The sequence below is a fragment of the Euleptes europaea genome, chromosome 12, assembly GCF_029931775.1.
Source record: "Euleptes europaea isolate rEulEur1 chromosome 12, rEulEur1.hap1, whole genome shotgun sequence".
In the NCBI taxonomy this organism is placed as follows: Eukaryota; Metazoa; Chordata; class Lepidosauria; order Squamata; family Sphaerodactylidae; genus Euleptes; species Euleptes europaea.
In genome coordinates this window covers 4597053-4621494 of record NC_079323.1, presented here as the reverse complement: position 1 = coordinate 4621494, position 24442 = coordinate 4597053, and the positions used below count along the sequence as shown (strand labels likewise).

The 24442-nt window shown below is 47.5% G+C and overlaps 1 protein-coding gene across 1 annotated transcript in view; it reads right to left on the bottom strand.

Moving 5' to 3' along the window:
- The window catches only part of UVRAG (UV radiation resistance associated), a 110296-nt gene that overhangs the window by 73116 nt on the left and 12738 nt on the right, over positions 1-24442 (bottom strand). Inside the window, exons 2-6 of the mRNA XM_056858385.1 lie at positions 14957-15074; positions 10135-10169; positions 8226-8387; positions 7157-7231; positions 6721-6806 (exon numbers count right to left, since the gene is read on the bottom strand). Of these exons, the coding sequence (XP_056714363.1) occupies positions 6721-6806; positions 7157-7231; positions 8226-8387; positions 10135-10169; positions 14957-15074 (476 nt within the window). The remainder of the gene's footprint in view (positions 1-6720; positions 6807-7156; positions 7232-8225; positions 8388-10134; positions 10170-14956; positions 15075-24442) is intronic.

Here is a 24442-nt window from a genome sequence, read left to right as displayed (position 1 = left end):
CACACAAGCCCACTCACTAGCAGGCACACACACACTCTTTAATTAACAGGCATTTATACTATTAAAGGTGAAGGTTTCCCCTACACCACGCTCACCTCTGCAGCGTAACAAAGATATAGTTAGTATTTTGCTCTGGCTGGGTTTCATAGCGCCAGGAATGCATTGTTACAGGAACCTCCAGAACTGAAAGGGCACACAAAATCTCTCATGGTCGTCATCTGACTACAAAACCCCACTGATGTCACTCAGCAAAGAGAAACTGGCTATTCTTTTCTACAGAAGAAAAGTGGGCAACTGGCCACCCTGTGCCACCAAATGTGGCATATATGCCTACATCTCGTAGGGCACACTACCAATGCCCAGGGAAGGGGCCAGCTGCCTGCTTAGGCTCAGTCCCCCCACTTAGGCTTTCCGCAAAATTTTCATTTCTGCAAAAGATGCTGTGCAGTTTTCAGCGAGACGCCAAGAAAGGAGAACGGGGTGGGGGTGGGGGGAAGAGAGGTAAAATTAGGACCGATTTAAAAAGGGAGAGGGAAAATAAGGATAAAAAAAGGTAAATTTAGGAGGGGAAGTGGAAAAGGTCAGTTTGAAGGAGAGGGCTGCAGGGCGGGTCACTAGTCTTGCAGGAGGTCGGCTTGATGCTTCCTGGGCATGCTGCTATATGGGCTTATTTTTTTAAAAAAAAAATCTATCTCAGTGCGATCCTAGGGCCGCTCTCTAAATGCACATTTTCCCCAGCCAAATCCTCAAAAGTCGAAAATAAGCCCCTATGCAGAGTTTTTGAGAATTCAGATGGGGGAAAATGTTTATGCGTGGAAGGTTTTGCCTTGGATTTGCTGCTCTCGAGATGCACATTTTCCCCAGCCAAATCCTAAAAAGTCAAAAATAAGCCCCTATGCAGAGTTTTTGAGAATTCAGATGGGGGAAAATGTTTATGCATGGAAGGTTTTGCCTTGGATTTGCCGCTCTCTAGATGCACATTTTCCCCAGCCAAATCCTCAAAAGTCAAAAATAAGCCCCTATGCAGAGTTTTTGAGAATTCAGATGGGGGGGAAATGTTTATGCATGGAAGGTTTTGCCTTGGATTTGCCGCTCTCTAGATGCACATTTCCCCTATCTGAATTTTCAAAACTCTGCATGGGGGCTTATTTTTGCCCATTTATGCACGGGAGGTTTTGCCTTGGATTTGCCCCTCTCTAGAGGCACATTTTTCCCATCTGAATGCTCAAAGCTCAACAATAAGCCCCCCCTTCCCCCAATGCAGAGTTTTGAGAATGCAAGATGGGGAAAATGTGCCTCTAGAGAGCGGCAAATCCAAGGCAAAACCTCCCGTGCATAATTGGCCGAGTTTGGCTTAGACAAGAGCAACTCCAGACAGGAGGCAGCGGGCTAAGCTCTACCGGGAGTCAATGCGGTTTACTCCTGAGTAGGTGCACTCGGGACCAGGCAAAGGAGGGAGGAGGCTAGATGGAGGGGAAGGGGTGGGGGGAAAGAGAGGAAGGCGGGTTGCCCCAGAGGCGAGCCAATGCCCCCCTTACAGGCTTGAGGTCCGGGTCAGCTGCCTCCGGCTTCTTCCCAAACCACCGGTGGCTGCAATTGGTGGCAGCCTCCTCAGCTCTTTCTTTTGGAGGGCTGGACGAAGGCAGGCAGGGAGGGAGGGAGGGGGAAAGGAGGAGGAGACGGTGACGGCCGCCTCAGGTCACAAGATAGTGCCCAAGCGGAGCCGGTCGGAGGCCATCCCCGCACGGAGGGCCGCTTCAAACTACTGCTCCTGACATGCAGCGGGAGAGGAAACAGGCTTTCTCCCCCTCCTGTGTCCATCCAGAGGCGGGCCGCGCTGCATCATGGGGCTCTTGTTCCTGGTGGGGAGGCGCGGCGCTGGTTTTTGGCCCGGCCTGAGGGGCCGGGTTCAGGACCCTGAGGGGCCGGGTTCAGGACCCTGAGGGGCCGGATCCGGCCCGCGGGCCGTAGTTTGAGGACCCCTGACCTATAGTTTCGTTAGCATATAAAGGCATGCTATGTGGAATATTTATGAAATTAAAAATATAAATGCCCCAGTTTTACACAAGCAAGACTGTGAATATGCGCAATATCAGAGAGAGAGAGAGAAAATGCTACCAACTGCTGCACCCCTAAACTATCTTAGCACATATATCTTTATTTTTTTCCCTCCCTCTCAGATGGGAAAACCTGAAGTTGAAAACAGAAAACACAGGTTTCGTAGTAAACAAAAGGAAATTCAGTATTTGGACAGAACTAGTCCCATACGGTATAGACTTAATTAGATTCGCAGCATATTTGGATACAGAGTTAAACTTAACCCTGGAAAAGTTGAATTCAGTACTGAATTTTTTATATACATATACACACACATACACAACAAATTAGTTGTGGACAAAATTAGCCACATTTAAACAACCACCACATCTTTAAAAATATGGACCCATGTCTGCTGCGTGCACATGAATAATCATTCTTTAATGCCGTCAAATGTTTCACATTAAAAAATCTTTATAATAAACATTTCAAGTGAGTAAAAGCTGAGAGTAAATTACACATACACTCTCTCTAGATACACACACTGAAAGGCCAATGTCTCAGGTCAGCTTTGTTACCTTATATCCCTCGGGGTAATTTTATTAATAAGCAAAGCAAAATGCTGGCTCCTCCCCCCCCGCCCCCACCCAACTGCTGTGTGAGTACATGACTTGCCTTTGAGGGCATTTTCACAAGTTCCGGATGCTGGAGAATTCCAGCTCCAGCACATCTTACTGCATCAAAATATTTAAATGCTTGTACAGCACCCTAATAAGGCAACCAAAACTTGTTAGTCTTTGCCTCCCTACATGTGTTTCCTGCAATGCAACAGCGACATCGTCTGGTACAGCGACAACATTGGAGTTTTTCAAGTTTTCCATCTCCAGCATCGGTGGCAAGCAATTCTCACTGCAAAGGGTCCCTTCGAGGGGGTGAAGCACTCAACAAGGGGCTTCCAAACCACCCCAGTGGCTGTTTCCCAACAATCAGGATGAGCGCACACCACGTGCAAAGGCTCAACGGTATATCCAGGATTCTTCACCTGGTAAACCTAGTACTTCAACTAGACAAGAATACTTCACCTGATGATTTCCCCACCTGATATTTCCAGTAAATTCCAACTGGACAAGAATACATTAAGAAAGCTTTAGCTTGCTAGCTATATGCACACTGAACAAAGAGTTTAAGACCTTTGTCCTTTTTTGATATCTTTACCTGTGTTCCTGTTTGACTAAAGGCTGTATAACATTTTGTAGAAATATACTTTATATTTTTATCAGTTCAACCATGTTTATACATTGCTGCTAACATCAACAATCTATTGTTATTTGTAAAAATAAAACTACATATAGATATATAGAAATTGTATTAAAAATTGGTACCATATATACTCGGGTATAAGCTGACCCGAGTATAAGCCGAGGTGCCTAATTTCACCCCCAAAATGGGGAAAAATTAGGCACCTGCGTATAGGCCGAGAAGGAAATGCAGCCCCTCCCCCCCCCGCAGGCTTACCTTAAGGTGGGCGGGCGGGCAGGCGGTGGCGGCGGCCCCCTCCCTGCGCCCGGAAGGCTGCGCGGGCCGCTCCTGGCCCGCAGAGAAGGTGCGCAAGCAGGCTGACGACGGCAGCGGCCCCCTCCCTGCGCCCAGGAGGCCGCACGGGCCGCTCCTGGCCCGCAGAGAAGGCGCACAGGCAGGCTGGCGGCGGCCCCCTCCCTGCGCCCAGGAGGCTGCGCAGGATGCTCCTGGCCTGCAGAGAAGGTGCGCAAGCAGGCTGACGACGGCAGCGGCCCCCTCCCTGCGCCCAGGAGGCCGCGTGGGCCACTCCTGGCCCGCAGAGAAGGCGCGCGGGCAGGCTGGCGGCGGCAAGTTTCCCCCCTCCCCCCCCTACCGTATTGACCCGCGTATAAGCCAAGTTGGGCTTTTTCAGCACTTTTTTTGGGCTGAAAAACTCGGCTTATGCGCGAGTATATACAGTATTCACATTCAGTATAATGGGCACTCCACTCAACATCAAGTTCCAGTGAATAACGGGGCCAGGCCCGACATGATAGTGGCAACCACAAGATTCAGGTATAGAGGAGGGAGATGAAAGAGGGAAATGGGTTGGCCACACAGGTGAGAGAAATTTGAAAGGCTGTCAATCAGAGGAGGGCAGGGAGCCTGTTGGCACATACACATGAACAAGGAGAAGAAGAAGAGTTGGTTTTTATATGCCAACTTTCTCTACCACTTAAGGAAGAATCAAACCGGCTTACAGTCACCTTCCCTTCCCGACAACAGACACCCTGTGAGGTAGGTGGGACTAAGAAAGCTCTAAGAGAGCTGTGACTAGACCAAGGTCACCCAGCTGGCTTCATGTGGAGGAGTGGAGAATGAAACCCGGTTCACCAGATCAGACTCCACCACTCCAAACCACCGCTCTTAACCACTACACCATGCTGATTGTTATACTGAATCAGACCATCAGTCCATCAAGATCAGTATTGTCTACTCAGACTGACAGCAGCTCCCCAGGGATTCAGGGAGAGGTCTTTCACATCACCTTCTGCCTGATCCTTTTAACTGGAGATGCCGGGGATTGAACCTGGGACCTTCTGCATGCCAAGCAGATGCTCTACCACTGAGGCAGCAGAGGATAGGACTCACAATAATGGGTTTAAATTACGAGCAGAAAGGTACTGGTTGGATAGTACAGGAAAATGTTACCGTAAGAGTTGTACAACATTGGAATCGGCTGCCTAGGGAGGTGGTGAGCTCCCCTTCACTGGCAGTCTGTAAGCAGAGGTTGGACGAACATTTGTCAGGGATGCTTTAAACTGACCCTGCACTGAGCAGGGCACTGGACTAGATGGCCTCTATGGCCCCTTCCAACTATATGATTCTATGGACCACCCAATATCTAAGGCCAGGTTTAAATATGACACTAGCTGAAGCAAAAGCACCTTCCTAGAGGGCTTTACACAGCATCTCGTTGAACCTGGGCTGGGTGAACACTTGTCGGGGATGGTCTTGGCCAGCAGTTCCCAAACATTTTGAGTCATGGAGCACTTTCAGAGGAGAGGTTCGTCACGGAGCACTAATTTTTCACTGAGCACCTATGTACTAAACTGAATGACAGCAGTATTTTTCTTTCCAATCTCTTCACAGAGCACTACGAGATGTTTCATGGAGCACCAAGCGCTCCGTGGAGCAGAGTTTGGGAACTGCTGCTCTAGGTGGATCCTGCATTGAGCAGGGGGTTGGACTAGATGGCCTGGAGGACCCCTTCCAGCTCTATGATTCTATGACCCCCAGTCTGGTATGTCCACACTTCGCAGTGAAGCACCTCACAAGAAGACAACCACTAGAGACGCAAAGCCCAGAGAAGTGGCTGTTGGGACAGGAAGCAGCTACTGCAGGAAAAGCCTAGGGAAGATGGCACTGGCCACCGAGGGTGATGGAGTTCACCCAGAGAAGGCGAGGCAGGCACAGGCAGCTCTGGGGACTGAGGTCTAAGAGACCACACGGGTGAGAAGACCTGGGAGGGGAGGATGGGGGAAGGCTGAGGAGGACCCCCTGGGGAGCGGAGCCCAGGTTTAAAGGGCCGGCTCCTGGTCGGAGGCCGCAGCATATCGGTCACCAGGTCTAATCTTAAGGAGGCCTCCGGGCTAGACTCCTGAGATGCTGCCCGGGACATCTAGAACAACCGTTCAAGTTTCCGTCACGCAATGCCACGTGCGACCACGTACACATAGCACGGGCGTCAGGGACAGCTCGGAAAAGATGCAAGTTGTGCCAGATGACAGAATTGACTGTCACACTACATAAGAGAAGCCCTGTTGGATCAGACCAAGGTCCATCAAGTCCAGCAGTCTGTTCACACAGTGGCCAACCATGTGCCTCTAGGAAGCTCACAAACAAGACGACTGCAGCAGCACCGACCTGCCTGTGTTCCACGGCACCTAAGATAATAGGCATGCTCCTGTGATCCTAGAGAGAATAGGTATGCATTTTGACTAGTAGCCATGAATAGCCCTCTCCTCCATGAACATGACCACACACCTCTTAAAGCCTTCCAAGTTGGCAGTCATCACCACATTCACGATTTAACTATGCATTCTGTGAAGAAATACTTCCTTTTATCAGTTTTGAATCTTTCACCCTCCAGCTTCAGCAGATGATCTCACATTCTGGTATTATGAGAGAGGGAGAAAAGCTTCTCCCTGTCCACTCTCTCCATACCATGCATAATTTGATAGACCCCTATCGTGTCTCCCCTTAACCGCCTTCTTTCTAAGAAAAACAGCCCTAAGCGTTTTAACCACTCCTCGCAGGGCCATTGCTCTAACCCCGATCATTTTGGTTGCTCTTTTCTGCATCTTCTCAAGCTCTGCAATATCCTTTTTGAGGTGTGGTGACCAGAACTGAACACAGTATTCCAAGTGTGGTCTCACCAGAGATTTGTACAAGGGCAGTATGATAACAGTAGTTTTATTCTCTATTCCTTGTTTAATTATGATCAGCATGGAATTTGCCTTTTTCACAGCAACTGCACACTGGCTGACATCTTCATCGAGCTATCCACTACCACCCCAAGATCCCTTTTCATGGTCTGGCACTGCCAGCACAGATCCCACAGTGATAATCTGTGCCAAAGATTCTCGTTTTGGGTTTTCTTTGAAAGGGCGGGGGAAGAGTTACCTAAGCAAAGAGAAGACGTCATACGAGTTCCGAACGCAGTTCTGGTCCACCTGGAGAAGGCTGTTCTTCTGGGTTCCTGAGTGGCCCTTGAAAGGTAAACAAGGAAACAAATGAAACACACTGCTAGATAACAGTGAAATATCCCAATAAGAAAGCCTTTTCCACATGTCTACATACATACTAGTACTAGTGTAGCAACGCGAGGCTGTATTACCCCTTTACATTATTTATTTTAGTATTTTTATTTGTTTAAAACATAAGCCACCTTTCCGGGGTGTAGAGGTTAAGAGCGGTGGTTTGGAGCGGTGGACTCTGATCTGGACAACCGGGTTTGATTCCCCACAATTTTTCAGCAGTAGCCAAAATTCCTTCATCTATGGATTAGGCCTAGCCACCCACCTAAACTAAAAAAAAAAGGTTTGTTGAACATTCCTACCTTTTGTTCATAGGAGGCTCCATAGTAACCATCATTCAGCCCAAAAATGATTTCATTTGGACTACGAGCATGTATCTGTAAGAGAACCCACGCCATCAATTCAGTCAACCTATTCCAACCCAATTTGCTTTTTATTTCTTCGGATACTTACTGTAAAAAGTCGTTACAGATATAACCAATTTTTATTACCCCCTTCCAGTATTCGAGTTCACCATTGTTCAAACAGTAGGAAAGTGACAGGGATTGAGGTCCCAAACAGCCATTTCCATAGCTAAGTACAGAATAAAGAATCTCATGGAACCTCATGGAACCAGATTATTCTGGAATAATTACATCTGCTGAAAGGGGCTCTCACAATATATCACAATTTGTAAACCTTCATAGCCGCAATTCCCGAACTGTGGGTCCCGACCCAAGAGTGAGTCACAAAGCCTGTAAGCAGTGGGTCCGAGGCTGAATTGGCGCATGCCCCGGTTATTTTTTAAGTGGGTCACCATAACAAGTTAAATTTGAACATGAGGGGCGCCACACCAAAAATGTTTGGGAACCACTGCTTTAAAGGAAGCACAAGGATGCTTTGGCATTTTTGACACAGCAGATAAACACTGCTCAATTTCAAAATCTGATACAACGTAAAATTCTTGACAATAAACAGGACAACCTGCTGGCAGTTAGTTAGACAGCCAAGTTCAATTCTCCAAAACAGAAGCAATTTTTTACCGTTCACACCACAATTCCACCCAGCATTTACTAATTTTCTAGTTCAATCTTTAGAAGAGATCTGCTGAGCTCGTCCGTGTTTGTATGTGTGTTATGTGCCGTCAAGTCGCTTCCGACCCATGGCGCCCCTATGAATCAACGTCCTCCAAAACGTCCAGTCCATAACAGCCTTGCTTGGGTCTTGTAGACTGAGGGCCGTGGCTTCCTTTATAACGTCAATCCATCTCTTGTTGGGTTTACCTCTTTTCCTACTTCCTCCAACTTTTCCCAATAATAGCAGAACAGGCATTCTGCTGAAACCACAGTCAACTACCCTATCTAATTTAGAAGGGGCATACTTTTACTTTACCTGCTGGCCCAAATATTTGAGGCCATCTAGATTGACTTTCCACTCAATCAGCAGCTGGTAAGAGTCTTTCTTGCCACCCCATATCCTCACCACAAAGCAGGATACGGATGTGTCGAGGCGATCGGGCATTAGACCGAAGTCAAGACTCCGCCATGTTGGATTCTGTTGACGTGAAATGAGAGACCCTCAGTACGGCAAAACAATTACGATTATTTTACCTAAGCTCGCACAATGCTAGTTTGTACCAGCCTAGACTACCACTCCATCACACCCAATTGGAAATATTAGTTGGCAGAGTCAGGGTCAAGATCACAGGCAATTGTTTTGGCCCAAATGCTACAACACCACGTTTAGTCTTCAAGATGTTGATCCAAACAAAGCTGGGGGGGGGGGGGAGTTGTACTTTGCCACATACACTGCATTTGTTGACTATAGAAGAAAAAGAGTTGGTTTTTATATGCCAACTTTCTCTACCTTTTAAGGAGAATCAAACCGGCTTACCATCTCCTTTCCTTCCTCTCCCCACAACTGACACCTTGTGAGGTGGATGGGGCTGAGAGAGATCGCAGAGAACTGTGACTGGCCCAAGGTCAGTCAGCTGGCTTTACGTGGAAGAGTGGGGAAAACCAACCCGGTTCTCCAGATTCGAGTCTGCCGCTCATGTGGAGGAGTGGGGAATCAAACCCGGTTCACCAGATTAGAGTTCACCGCTCCTAACCACTACACCACACTGGCTCTCTGTGCACTAGAACTTCTGAGTACCATACCTAACTTTTCTCAACAGGGCACACAGTGGTTCAGGGGCCATGTTAGTTCAGGAAAATGAAGCTGGAGAGGAAGGCTGAAGGGCCTCTACCCTGGATGTTGAAATCCTGATCCGAATCAGACCTCTGTGTACTCCATTACTTCAAAACAAAACTAAAAAACCAACCCTGCTAGGAGCTCCTGACACAGAACTCGCAGCATGTTGTAAACCTACTGAGGCATCTATCCAGACACTTAACTGTATAAGGTACTTCCGTGTGCGTATTGGGACGATCTCTGCAGCTAAAGAATGCAACAAAGGGACAGAGAAATGGATTGCAAGAAAAATCTGGTCTAGGAATCTGCTGGATACACACTCTTAACGCAAGGAGCCGGCCAACAGAGCAGTTAAAAGTTTTTTCCTGTGCACACTTTAAAAAATAACAAAAAACTCCAGATAAAGCTGAAGACATATTTTGTTTTTCCAGAGAGCTGAAGGCAGTTTAAAAGCGAATCACAGTTTGAGGGCTAAAGACTCATTTCCCCTTAGCTCAAATCCTAAAAGAAATTTTGCAGGTGTTTGCAGTATTCCAAAAATCTGCTGGACCCGAAACAATGGGATAAAAATGTACACGCCATTGGAAGGCAAGCTTCTCTCCTTACCACCCGCAAAATCGATTTGTTAGTCTCTAGCCTCATTCAGCTTTAGGGCACGCAACTTGCCAACTTGGAGTGAAGTTAAACCCAGAAGTAGAGAGACAGACTCAAGGTTTCTGCCAAATATCTCTAAGATTTCAGGGGAGGGAGGTGAATCATAGAGTTGGGAGGGGCCATACAGGCCATCTAACCCAACCCTCTGGTCAATGCGGGGTCAGCCTAGAGCATCCCTGAGAAGTGCTTATCCAGCCTCTGCTTAAAGACTGCCAGGGAGGGGGAGCTCACCACCTCCCTAGCTAGCTGATTCCACTGCCGAACAACTCTTACTGTAAAGAACCTTTTCCTAATATCCAGCCAGTACCTTTCCGCCCTCAATTTAAACCCATTATTGCGAGTCCTCTCCTCTGCTGCCAACAGGAACAGCTCCCTGCCCTCCTATAAGTGACGGCCCTTCAAATACTTAAAGAAGAAGCAGCCTTTGTTGCAGTTGAAAATGGAGGAAACTTACCAGAGAGTTCTTTATTACTTCACTCTTATAGAATTCTAAAAGAAAGAAAGAAAAAGAAGGAAAATTAGAGGCTGGGTGGCCATGGTTGGGAGAGTTATGGAAGAAATGTGAACAAGATCTTAATGTGGGGGAGAGGGGAGTAGAAAGAGACTGTTGCACTTATTCCAGAGATTTTTATTTAAATAATAGTATTTCATGCTAACAATAAACTAAGTAGGAATTCAGCTCAAACAGACCCCAAATAATCTTTATTGAAAAAATCTGTTTTCAAAATCGGCAGTTTTTTTTTTTTTTTAACAGATTATATCCTTAAATAGAAGGAGGGACTGGGGACACCGGAGTCAGTGAAGAAGCCCTGGACAGAACAGTCTGCCCTTTATTTTCTGAAGGTAATTTAATTTAGGTACTTTAAAGGCAGGGAGGGGCTGTGGCTCAGATGTGGTAGAGCCTCTGCTTGGCATGCAGAAGGTCCCCGGTTCAGTCCCCAGCATCTCCACTTAAAGGGGCCAGAGGCAAGAGGTGATGTGAAAGATCTCTGGAGAGCTGCTGCCAGTCTGAGTAGACAAGACTGACCTTGACGGGCCAAGGGTCTGATTCAGTATAAGGCAGCTTCATCTTTCACATCACCTCCTACCTCAGCCTTTAAACTGGATCACATCACCTACTGTCTGGTCCTTTAAACTGGAGATGCTGGGGATTGAACCTGGGACCTTCTGCACGCCAAGCAGATGCATTCCTGCTGCGCCACGGCCCCTCCTCATGGCCCCTCTCCATGGCTCACCAAGGTCTCAGGTGGAGGTCTTTTACATCATGTCCTACTTCAGCCTTTAAACTGGAGATGCCAGGTATTAAACCTGGGGCCTTCTGCATGCCAAGCAGATACTCTACCACTGAGCCACGGCCTTATACTGAATCAGAGCGTTGGTCCATCAAGGTCAGTACTGTCTCCTCAGACTGGCAGCAGCTCTGCAGGATCTCAGGTAGAGGTCTTTCACATCACCTACTTGGCTAGTCCCTTAAATAGAAGATGGCAGGGATTGAACCTGCATGATGCTCTACCACTGAGCCATAGCTACTCTATGGTTCTCCAGGGTCTCAGGTAGAGGTCTTGCCTAGCCCCTTTAACTGGAGATGCCGGGGATTGAACCTGGGACCTTCTGCATGCAAAGCAGATGCTCTGCCTCTGAGCCAGAGCCCCTCCCCATGGGCCTGTAAGGTGGTCACAACTTTGATTCTATTATTTTCAGTCTACTCAGACTTGTAACAGACTATTTGAGTGGGCGTTCTGCACCTTGCAGGCATCCACCCTGCCAGCACAGTGGGCATGACCAGGAAATGCTCGCCAGGCTTACTGGGAACCAAGTGAGGTTCCAAGAAAACCCACCCCATTGTGACATCACAGTGGCTCAATAAAAGATAATGGAGGGGAAAGTACAGTTTAAAAGAAGTATTGGGGGTGGCACTGGCAGCTTTAGCTCAGGGAACTCTAATTTCAGAAGTCACCGCAGAACAATGGCTGGCTGGAGTCCTGGAAGGAGGGTGTGCCTCAGACTATTAGTCTATTCCATCTCAGCTGACCTCTTGGGGCTAAAAATGCCTTAGCCACTAAAAAACATCTGCAGTCTTCTACAACCTGTCTTTTGTGTAAGTGGGGGAAACTAAGAAACTGGGACCTGCCCAAGTGAGTCCACAGTCAAGACAGTTTCAGGAAGGAAGGTAGCCACGTCGGTCTGAGGCAGAAGAGGGAGACTGAAGTCCAGTAGCATTTTAGAGACCAATGAGAATTTCAGGGGTAAGTTTTACAAAGGACAAGAAAGAGGGAGGGGGAGAGGGAGGGGAGAGGGAGAGAATCACCCGTAGGGTTTTCAAGGCAAGAGACGTTCGGAGGTGGTTTGCCATTGCCTGCCTCAGCGTGGGCTAAGAGAGTTTGGAGAGAACCGTGACCGGCCCAAGGACACCCAGCAGGCTTCGTATGGAGGAGTGGGGAACTGAACCCGGTTCTCATGGCCTCTGTGGTGCTACTGGGCTCGAATCTAGCTCAGTCAAGATGGACGTGGGAAACTTCTTCTGAAACGCCAAGTTCATCACCACACTGTGTTTCTATGACTCTTGGGGAGCATTTCAGCCATCACTGTTTGCGCAACTCACTCCAGTCAGACTGCATACATAAAAAAAGTCAGTGTGTGGGGGGACAAACCCAAGTTTGCCGGCTTCTTCTCTCCCCTCCACTGCCTCCCAATAGGGAGAGCATCTTCCCTGTTATGCCACTTCAGAAGCTGGGCCGCTGGAAGAGGTCATGACACTCCACCAATTGTGGTTCAGGAATTCAGACATTCCAACAAGCCACCATTAGTACAAACTGTGCACCACAAGCAGGCTATGGACTCTGGTCTGAAACCCTGGTTCAACACCAAACCAACCAACCAACCTCGATTTGTGCAGCTACCTATGTTCGGATATTGTGACCAACTGGGGTTTGATCAAACCCGTTTGCAAGCCCATGGTCTATAAGGATGCCTGAATGCAGACCATGAAAAAAAGCTCACAACTCTGCCAAAGTCTAAGTATGCCAGTCAGGCACCTCTAAGCAAGATATGCATAAGAACGGCCATGCTGGATCAGACCCAGGCCCATCAAGTCCAGCAGTCTGTTCACACAGTGGCCAACCAGCTGCCTCTAGGAAGCCCACAAACAAAACGACTGCAGCAGCATTCTCCTGCCTGTGTTCCACACCACCTAATATAACAGGCCTGTTCCTTGGACACTGGAGAGAACAGTAACCATGACTAGTAACCATTTTGACTAGTAGCCATGGATAGCCCACTCCCCTTTTAAAGCCTTCCAAGTTGGTAGCCATCACCACATCCTGGGGCACGGTTTCATCCTCTTCATGTCCACTCCCCTTTTAAAGCCTTCCAAGTTGGTAGCCATCACCACATCCTGGGGCACGGTTTCATCCTCTTCATTTTCAGCACAAGATTTGCACGCTCTCTGTGCAGAAACTGGCTGCTTCCGGCACACAGTATGAACATCTCCGCACAGTTCCATGAACATGGCACCGCACACTTTTTGAAAAGAGAGAAATCCTGTTCTTTACAACCACCAAAGAGAAGTCGTGAGCCGTTTGTTCTGCAAGTACAACTGTTCCAGAAGGCTAATCTCTGATGACCCTGAACCCTCTCTTGTGAGTACCCAGACCACTAAACAAAGTAACGTTGGAAAACTGGCTCCTTCCCCATGAGACATCTGAACAACCACCACAAATAAAAAGACATGTGGCTTAAAGCATCTCTTAATTCCTACAGGGAAAAACTACAGGGCAAAAACAAGCCCCTGGGAACAGTTTAAAGTTTGCATTTCGGTTACTTAGGTTGAGCTGGTGCGAGAAGCAGCCAACGTTTCGCCTCCGATCCTGCACATACAGAGGGAGCAGACTCAAACCAGGCCCTGAGGTCGTATTTGATGTTCTTATTCATGGATTAGTTGCCGTGGAAATAAGCACCTTAAGAAAATATTAAAATAGATTTCGCCCAGACAGGGGACAGGTCAGAGGTAGAGAGGTGGCGTGGCTTAAATTCCTCATACCGGGCGCACCAGTTAGAGCTGCACACCAGGTGACAAACTTTCGTTGGCTTACAGTGAACACAAGAGGCACGAGCGCAGACGGCTTAAATGTCTGAAGACATCTGTGACAGACTAAGGGTCAATATCTGTCAGTGACTGTAAATGGGCTTAAGGGAAGGGACTCTGAGCTGCTGGTAGAGAAAGAGGTCTTTGACTCTGGGTTCCGTTGCGATGGGTTGTGCCCAGTGTGGCCAGGGCAAAAACCGGAAAGGTGACGAAAGAGAGTTTGGGGAGAAAGGTCCCTGCTCTAGTCACTGAGGGGAGGAATAGTCTCTGGGGAAGGGGGTCTCCTGGTCCAGGTGTCGTGTGAAAATTACTTTAAGAGCTGAGAAGTAATTCCACAGAGAGATAAAGGAAAGGAGAAGGGAGAATCTCCCCATTTCCTAGTTTTGGGCACCAGAGTATACACATGAACCTGTGTGCAGGTTATGGGACTAAGCTACCTTAAAGTGTTGGAAACATAAATTAGATAAGATATAATCTGTGCTGAATTTGTTGAGCAAACTTTGCACTGTTCCTTAATACTGGTTTTCCCTCCTATACCTTTCCCTGTGAAATATAATCAAGTTCTGTTGTTGTATTGTTGAACGGAGTAAAGCCTCTGGTGTCTCAAATGTCAGAGATAAAGCGAAGGAGGTGACGTAGGAAAGATTTCCCCCCCTCATCACAACATCTCAGGGTGAACAGATGCCCTCTGGACGTGGACGTTTCTACAGCTATCACTAAAGGCACTGAACGCTGAAAGAGGGTTTTTTCCATTTGCTGACCATTCTTAACACAGATATATGAAATGTTACCCACAATTGCTTTCCCATAATCGCACGTCACTCTCGCTTCTGGGGACTTCTAGTCCTTAGCACGGGACCCAGCATGAGATTGGGCCTCTGTTGACCTTCCCTAACATGGATATAGAATGAGATTTTATCCGCAATTGTGTGTTGTGTGTTAAGTGCCGTCAAGTCGCTTCCAACTCGTGGTGACCCTATGAATCAATGTCCTCTAAAACGTCCTGTCCTCTACAGCCTTGCTCAGATCTTGTAAACTGAGGGCCGTGGCTTCCTTTACAGAGTCCATCCATCTCTTGCTTTCCCGTAAATCGTAAAGTAAAACCTGTAAAGTAACTTTGCATTGACCCTTTAAGACAAGGAGATTGAGAGGAGAAAAAGGGGGGAAAGGAAGGCAATCAACTTGCGTTTACCTTTACAGATCTTTGTATTGTCACACAAGTGAAGGGTGAAGTAAGTATCCAAGAGACGAAAGCCATTCCTATTGACGATGTTCCGCGCCGCGATGTTCCGTAGATGCCGAAGACGCCGCTGCCAAAAAACAGAAAAAAGAGCAAACATTATTAAGACGGATGACATTGGCCAACACAGGAGTACCGTCGTAGACAGACTTTGCCACTTTGCCAGAAAGATTCGCCAGGGGTCAAGCTGGAAAGGATTCGAGAGTCGTGAAGAGGATAACAGGATTGCATTGAGTATCTCCTGTGCAGGAAGGCCTACAAGGCAATAACTTGAGCCATCTTTTGCCATCGTAGTGTAGATCGTATTCCCTGCCCAAATCTACCACACACTAGGTTACCAAGAAGAAGAAGAGTTGGTTTTTATATTCTTTCTCTACCACTTAAGGAAGAATCAAACCATCTTACATTCAACTTCCCTTCCCTTCCCCACAACAGACACCATGTGAGATAGGTGGGGCCCAAGGTCACCCAGCAGGCTTCATGTGGAGGAGTGGGGAAACCAACCCGTTTCACCAGATTAGCTTCCACCACTCATGTAGAGGAGTGTGGAATCAAACCCCGTTCTCCAGATCAGAGACCATCGCTCCAAACCACCGCTCTTGACCACCACACCACACCAAGCCAGCCACTCTCTTTCAGTCTGATCTGCCTCAGGACTCAATTGTTACGAGGGCCAGACGTGACATAAATTTCACTTGGTTGGGCCAGCCCAGATTGAGAGTGGGGGTGGCTGCCTCAGCTGGTTTGTGGGCCGGATAGGAGCTCTCAAGGGGCCGGATCCAGCCTTCGGGCCTTATTTATGTTTGACACCCCTGGTTTAGCACATCGTAAGAATATTTTTAAACCAGAACTAAAATATAGGAAATGGCACTTAATGCAGAAGGCAGGAAGGAGGGGTCACGGAGGGAACACCAGATTGAAGAAAAAGGGCTTCACTTGCTGGGAAGACAGTGACAGGATGCTGGCTTTCTTCGTAAGTTATAGGCTTTTGGGGCACCTTGCTGGTACACATTAGTCTGACCATAATATTTTTCCCTTTCATATGCAATGCTCAAAGCACTACGTTTGATGATCAAAGCCCTGACCTGGACGGCCCAGGCTAGCCCAATCTCGTCAGACCTCGGAAGGTGAACAGGGTCGGCCCCGGTTAGTACTTGGGTAGAAGACCACCAAGGAAGTCCAGAGCCCCTATGCAAAGGCAGGCAATGGCAAACCACCTCTCTTCGTCTCGCCAGCATGGTACAGTGGTTAAGAGTGGCGGACTCCAATCTGGAGAACCGGGTTGGTTTCCCCACTCCTCCCCATGAAGCCTGCTGGGGGACCTTGGGCTGGTCACAGCTCTCTCCAAACTCTCTCAGCCCCACCTACTTCACAAGGTGTCTGTTGTGGGCAGAGGAAGGGAAGGCAATTGTAAGCTGCTTTGAGACTCCTTAAAGGTAGAGAAAATTGGGGTATTAAAAGGTAGAGAAAATTGGGGTATAAAAACCAATTTCTTCTCTTGAAAACCCTACAGGTTCGCTGTTAAGTCAACTACGACTTGATGGCACTTTATACGCACACAAGCATGCATACACAGCCCTACACTGCTCTTAACTGTTGATTATAATGCATTATGCTGCTTTGACAAGCCAATTTCTTCATAGTTGCAACCAAGTTCTGGTAAGCATCTCATCTTAAAAGTTCAGAACTGGAGCTCCCTTTAACAGTTTCATTTGGAGCAATGATTATATTTCACAGCAGGCTAGTGCCTACAAAATTATACAATAAATCCTCTCACAGCACGTGGCATTTATGGAAAGATCCCTGCTTATTAAATTGGCTGGCAATCTTAATAACCAAGAACAAAATGTATTTATGACCATCACCCTCAAGCATACTTGCTTACACAGGGGTATTACCCCTCCTAGAGATGAAAATGCCCCAAAGGGGGGGGGAATGGAAAAAATCAAGACAAAACATTTTCCCTATTTTTCTCCCCAAGAACATTTTTTTCATTTCCCGCAGATTTGTGCAGCTTTGGAAAAAGAACTTCTGTGCAATGTTTTCTCTTTTGGAATGTAAGACAGTGTACAGCATTAAATAATGATATTTCCTGAGTGTAGTGTAGACATATACAACATATTTTCAGATATATTCATTGTTTCAGTATGTCCTATTTTGTACAACGTTAATATGATGTCATACATATATTACTGACAAGTTTAGTGTTTTCAGTGTAGTAAAGTTCAGCTCAATAGCCAAATACAGACCAATTCAGTATACAGCAGCTTCATGTGTACCCCAAGGAACTTCGCTGAAGACAGCAACTCAAGAAATCCGGCTTGCCTTGACAAGGGAGAGCTTTTCTGACCTCGGCCGTATTCACGGAACTTCCTCACCTACACAACAAGGTCATAGCCTTGAAAAAAGGCAGGTACAGATGATGGACAAGGGAGAGAACCTGAACCTGCAATTCACCCCAGACAAACATGCACTGTGGGTTGCCATTTCTGAGCCGCCAACATTTAGCAGTCAACAAGCTTTCAATAAAACTTGGACAATTAGCACTGTGTTACAGGCCTGAATAATCTGACGCCAAAGGGCAGTGCATGCTGAAATAGGACAGGGAACACTCTAAGGTATCCCGTATCCAAACAGTGCAGGAAAAGACATTCCAATAACGCCACATATTAGTGACAAAACAAAAAGGCATTGTGTGACAGTAAATATGGATAGGCCCATATGACACTGACATAGGGATATGCCCAGCTGACGCTGCTGTATATGGTTATATGGTTCCAAGTCCTTTGTTTCTGAATGTATACTGAAGTTGTTCTCACTCCTCCTATCCTTTCATTGAACGAAATCTGAGTTGTGATCATAGATACCTGAAAACAATAGCTAGTATTGTCCTTCGACCTGTGCTGGTTCACCCCTCCTCAGGTAACCTGGTGGGCCCCGACTCCCCATACGGATGACATACTTAATGTGGACACCTGATCGGCCCAGCCCACCGCAGCCCAGAACTCCTGAGCTAAAGGCAGCCGTGGTCTCCCAAGCTGCTGGGATTATCGGCCTGCATCTCCACACCCAGCAGCCAGTATTATCATGGATATTAGTGGTACACGTTGTGTGCTGTCAAGTCGCTACTTACTGTGACCTGATAAACTACTGGCCTCCAGAATGGGCTATCATGAACTGCTTCACCCAGGATATTAAGAGATAAAGGGAATTACCCGTAGGGAATCTTAATGCTTCTGTTTTCTTGCCTTTTATAGTTATTCCTAATATTTTGAAATGCTGTGCGTGTGACTGGACTAGAAATAATAACCATAATATTTATAATCTGAGTCCAGTAGCATCTTATAGACCAACAAGATTTTTAGGGTACAAGCTTTTGAGACTTAAGAACGTAAGAACATAAGAAAAGCCCTGCTGGATCAGGCCAAGGTCCATCAAGTCCAGCAGCCTGTTCACACAGTGGCCCACTTAAAGCTCCCTTCATCAAATATCTGACGAAGGGAGCTTTCTCTCTCAAAAACTTATACCCTGAAAATCTTGTTGGTCTCTAAGGTGCGACTGGACTCGAATCTAGCTCTTCTACTGCAGACCAACACGGCTGCCCTCTGAAACGATCTTAATATTTATGCAATTTCAGAGTCTAAAAAGAGTTTCCACACACACTATCTTGTTGCAATCCTTGAAAAGGCCTAGAGATGTCCCAACTTTGACGGTTCTTTCCCATAACCAACTCTATGCAAACAGGGAACTAAGACAGAGAGCTGAAAACCTCTCCCCCTCCACCCTTATTGTGCTGATTTTTTATTTGCAGAGAGCTGTTAGCCTAGGACAGGGGTCCTCAAACTAAGGCCCGAGGGCCGGATCCGGCCCCCGGAGGGCTTTTGTCCGGCCCGGGGACCAAGGAAGCCAGTCCCCCCTTGCCCCCCTCCCCAGAACTTTTCTGGGCTTCCTGGCTGTGTACGCACAACTGGAAGCCTCCCTCCCGCCCCAGTCGCCCCCTTCCCTGCTCCCTCTCCAGCCCCAAACCCCTTTCCTGGGCACACAAGGCATCTTGCTGCTTCGCGTGCCGCCCGGTCGCCCCCTTCCCCCTCTCCCTCCCAGGCCCAAAACCTCCTTTCCTGGGTGCGCGAGGCGTCTTGCTGCCTCGCATGCCGCCCAGTCGCCCCCTTCCTGTCCTGGCGTTCCTGTTTTGGCCACAGTTGGCAGTGTTCTCACGGCTCGGTCCTCTCTCTCCTCCTGGGGGTATCCTTGTGGCCTGGAGGTAATTGTAGGGGCCCCTTGGGGGGGGGGGCTGGGCATATCTCCAGGGAGAAGAAAAAGACTTGTGGCCATTTATGCACAGGAGGTTTTGCCTTGGATTTGCCGCTCTCCAGATGCACATTTTCCCCATCCGAATTCTCAGAACTCAAAAGTAAATTCCCACCCCCACCCCAGGGGAGAGTTTGGAGAATTCGGATAGGGAAAATGTGCATCTGGAGAGCGGCAAATCCAAGGCAAACCCTTCCATGAATAAATGGCCTTGGTTTTTACATGCCAACTTTCTCTACCACTAAAGGGAGACTCAAATTGCCTTACAATCCCCTTCCCATACCCTCCCACAACAGACTCCCTGTGAGGCAGGTGGGGCTGAGAGAGCGCTAACAGAGCTGTAACTTGCCCAAGGTCAGCCAGCTGGCTTCGTGAGTAGGGGTGGGGAAACCAACCAGGTTCACCAGATTAGCCTCCGCTTCTCACGTGGAGGAGTGGGGAATCAAACCCGGTTCTCTAGAGTCCCCGCTCCAAACCGCCACTCTTAACCACTACAGGGGGAAGGACCGGGCTTGTAAGGAGGATGCTTTTCCGGAAAGCCCCCTCATGCCGCCGCCTCCTCCCCCGCAACAGTCCGGCCCCCAACAGTGTTTGAGGGACAGTGAACTGGCCCCCTGTTTAAAAAGTTTGAGGACCCCTGGCCTAGGATGCATTCAAAATGTGAATCTCCATGGTGATCCTCCAATGTGGCTCTGAGGAGGGCAATTCCTCGCCCCCCCCCCCCCGGTAATTATTTATTTATTGCATTTTATCCTGCCCTCATTCCCGGCAAGCTGGGCTCAGAGCAGGTCACAACAAGATCAAACATAGGTTAAAACACATATTAAAACATACTGTAAAATCATTTTTTATTATATATTAAAACAACTGAACATGATGACATTCTCCTTCATTTGCAGCCACTAGACCCTAAACAGGCCTAGAGAACTGTGGACCCTCAAATATATAGAATTCCTATGCCATTTTTAAGCTCCTTCTTCTACTTTTGACTCTTCCAAAGTGTTTCGGAGGCATTTCCCAACATAAGAGCAGCGAAATGGTGTCGTTCGTTTAGCCTCTAAAACACTGGTTCCCAACCAGGGGTCCGTGGACCCCCAGGGGTCCGCGAGAACTAAATTAAGGTCCGCGAAACAAACTTATAAACCCATAATAAATTAATATTTTCAATTAAAAGTTCTCTATTATAAAAATATATATTCAAATATTATTCTAAGTTTAATGGTTAACAGTTATGATTAAAGTTTTTTTTCAAATTCTCTGAATTTTTATTTTTGAACCCTGGGGTCCCTGCACCGAACAAAAAAGTCCTAGTGGTCCCTGGTCAAAAAAAGGTTGGGAACCACTGCTCTAAAACCAGAAGAATTCCCAGGATTTAGGACAACTGTCTAGACAGGACTATAAGAAAACAGTTCTCCTTTCACGATACTTTTCGTGTGTGTGTGTGTATATATATACCATTTAACATTCTTGCTGAAATTTCTTGAGGGTTCTGCCGAGATAAGTGAAAGCAAAGTTTGCGTTTTCACAAAGTTTTCCCCAAAAAAACTGTTACAGTTTAAAATAAGCATTCCAGAAATTAGCACTACTTCCCAGAGTAGCTAAAATCAATCACTGGAAGTGGGTTAGATCCAGCAGAGCCTCATGGAAACAATTGGTTTTATTTATCCATTTCAAACATCAGAGTGCCGCTTTAACGCCCAATTCAGGCCCTCAATTACCCCTCTTATCCCACTCTCGTTCCTCTATAGACCTTCTTCTGCCCCCTACCTTTTAACTTGACCCCATAAACTGCTCTACAGGGACAGTAGCTCATAGGAAGAAGTGTCAGACGTGGGAACAGTGCTGGACTGCAAGCAGGTATTACACCAGCCCAAGGTTGCCAAGTGCCCGCTTTGAATGGAAGAACTTCCACGGGTGGGCTCAACCTCCCGCCCGTTCACCAGGCCAGCAGGAGAAAGGTCCAGGGGCAAAAATGACATCACAGGACACCATGAACTCATGAAGCTCCCTTCTACTGAATCAGACCCTCGTTCCATCAAAGTCAGTATTGCCTACTCAGATTGGCAGCGGCTCTCCAGGGTCTCCAGCGGAGGTCTTTCACATCAACTACTTGCCTAGTTCCTTTTACTGGAGACGCCGGGGATTGAACCTGGGACCTTCTGCATGCCAAGCAGATGCTCTACCACTGAGCCACAGCCCCTATGTCTAGCTAAAAACTTGAATGGGACATAAAAGCATGGGGTGACGCTCTGGCCATCCCTGAAAATCCCATAGTTTTTAGGAATAGCCAGAGAATTGTCCGAGGCACTCATGTTACACACCGGCTTTTGGCCAGACATGATGTCATTTCTACCCATGGTTCTGCCCCTAAAGCTCCCAGAGATGCAAGCCATCGACCTAACTGGCACCCATGCCATCCACTGGCCTAACTAGCATTGTAGAGCATCATGCTAGAGAACAGAGCCCACTTTTCTCTACACCACTACACCCCATGTCTCCCTGGCCCTAATATGACACTCTTAACCACTACGTCACATGGAAACACTTGGAGCTGCCACAGCCAATGAATCATGACTCAGGTGCAGTAGAAAAGAGCAAGAGTCCAGCAGCACCTTAAAGATTAACAAAAAATTCTGGCAGGGTATGGGCTTTTGTGAGCCACAGCTCATTTCTTCAGATACCTGTGACCACTTCTTCAGATATCTGAAGAAGTGAGCAGAGGATCATGAAAGCTCGCACCCTGCCAGAAATTTTGTTAGTCTTTAAGGTGCTGCTGGACTGTTACTCTTTTCTACTGCTACAGAGAGACTAACACAGCGACCCATCGTGATCTATCAACCCTCAGGTGTGTCACAGAGCTCCACCTGCTTGGCCATGAACCCCTACATAGCAGCCATATTCTTTTCCACTGGTTTTCGGAAGGTCCTGCCGCTCACAGAGTGAGCCAGGGTTATTACTTGGATGGGAGACCACCAGAGATTACCAGGGTTGCTACGCAGAGGCAGCCAACGGCAAACCACCCCCATTCATTTCTTGCCTTGAAAACCCTATAGTTGGCTATCACTTGACAGCATTTTCTGCCACCCTAGTTGGATTACAGCATTTGTGGCAGAATTTCTGCCCCCCCTCCAAAGGCGATAGTTCTGCTATCTGAATGATTAATTATTGGATTGTAGACTCTGGATTGTTGGCTGTTTCCAGTATAGAACTGGTAATAGTTTCCTCCTTGAAAGTTTTTGAAAGTGTTCTGGGAACACTCCATCCTGGAGTGTTCTTTTAGGCTGCGAGGTATGCTCCCGCTCTGTCCCTTTTCTTGTATGCTGGGAAACTGGTCTCACTAGAGTGATGTATTCGGGAGTGGACGTTACACCTTTCCCTCTCGAGTTGTGTGAACAGTCTAGTATGGAGGTCCTTCAACCTTTCCAGCCCTGGGACCCATGTTTAGCCCCCAGGCAGCAATATGGGATCCACTAAACTTCAAGCGCGCGGCATCGCAATCATGTGAACAAAAGGGGCGGAGGGAGCCCATGGTGACGTGGCCTGCAGACACAAGAAAGCCAGGGAAACAAAAGCACCCTAAGGTGTGCCATGGTGAAGAAGAAACCAAGGGCTTGAGATATGCAGGAACATCTCTGGTGGTCTCCCATCCAAGTAATAACCCAGGCTGACCCTGCTTAGCATCCAAGATGTGATGACATTGGGCTAGCCTGAACCATCTACGTCAGGGCAAACCCACCATAGTAACAGCTTTGTCCCCTGAATATTGCATGCCGATTCTATCTTCCATTTCCCCCCCTGCATATTCCTTTAGGTATGTTTTCCAAACAGTGTGCAGTCTCTTTCAAAATCCACTGATATAACCACATTTGGCCATGCTGCCATTCTCATTAGGTCTGTGGTTGTGGAGGACTCTAATCAGGAGAACCGGGTTTGATTCCCCACTCTTCCACATGAGCAGCGGACTCTAACCTGGAGAACTGGGTTCAATTCCCCACTCCTCCGCATAGAGTTGGGACCACCAGGGTCATCTAGTCCAACCACCAATGAAGCCTGCTGAGTGACCTTGGGCCAGTCACAGTGCTCTCTGAACTCTCTCAGCCCCACCTACCTCACAAGGTATCTGTTGTAGGGAGAGGAAGGGAAGGCGATTGTAAGCTGCTTTGAGACTCCTTAAAGGTTGAGGAAAGTGAGGTATAAAAACCAACTCTTCTTCTACCTGCTCGTGAATATTTGTAAGTGAAACCTCTGTCTCTTTTACTTTTAAAGATTCGCTTATATTCTGCTGAAAGTTCCCAAGACCAAGCCTTGCCCCATGATGACTATTTGTGGAAAATATGAACAGAGTCTCGCCAGCTGTTTTGAGCAGGCACAGTGCAGGGGAAAAGATTTTAAGTAGTAAAAGGAGAAACTGCAAATACTTTAACGAGCATATTGAGCCCAACCCTGGATTCCACCTTCTAGCCCAGAATCTTCCACTTCCTATAGTTATGGAATCCGTCAGCACCAGACCAGAGGCAGGGAGCAAGTGCATTTATATCCACAAAATGTTCAGATTTCCTAACTTTGTAGAAGATGGAGAATAGTAGAGCAGCACGCTTCCCCCCCCCCCTCAACAAAATACACTGAAAGCAAGTCTCAAGAGAGCCAGTGTGGTGTAGTGGTTAAGAGCAGCAGACTCTAATCTGGAGAACGGGGTTGGTTTTCATACTCCTTCACATGAAGCCAGCTGAGTGACCTTGGGCTAGTCACAGTTCTCTGAACTCTCTCAGCCCCACCTACCTCACAAGGTGTCTGTTGTGAGGAGAGGAAGGGAAGGCGATTGTAAGATGCTTTGAGACTACTTTAAAAAGGTAGAGGAAGTCGGCATAGAAAAACCAACTCTTCATCTACTTCTTCATTGAAACAACCTCCGCTCCTTCTACTCACCTCTTTTGACTCTAGTTAGAGGAAAAGTGAGAGAAAGAGAGCACAAAATATCTCAGATGAATAGAATAGGCACTAGGAATCCCAGATTCAAAGTGGTAATGGAAAACGCCCTCAAGTAGCTGATACCTGTAGGGTATTCCATGCAAGAAATGTTCAAAGGTGGTCTGCCATTGCCTGCCTTGCCATAGCAACCCTGAACTTCCT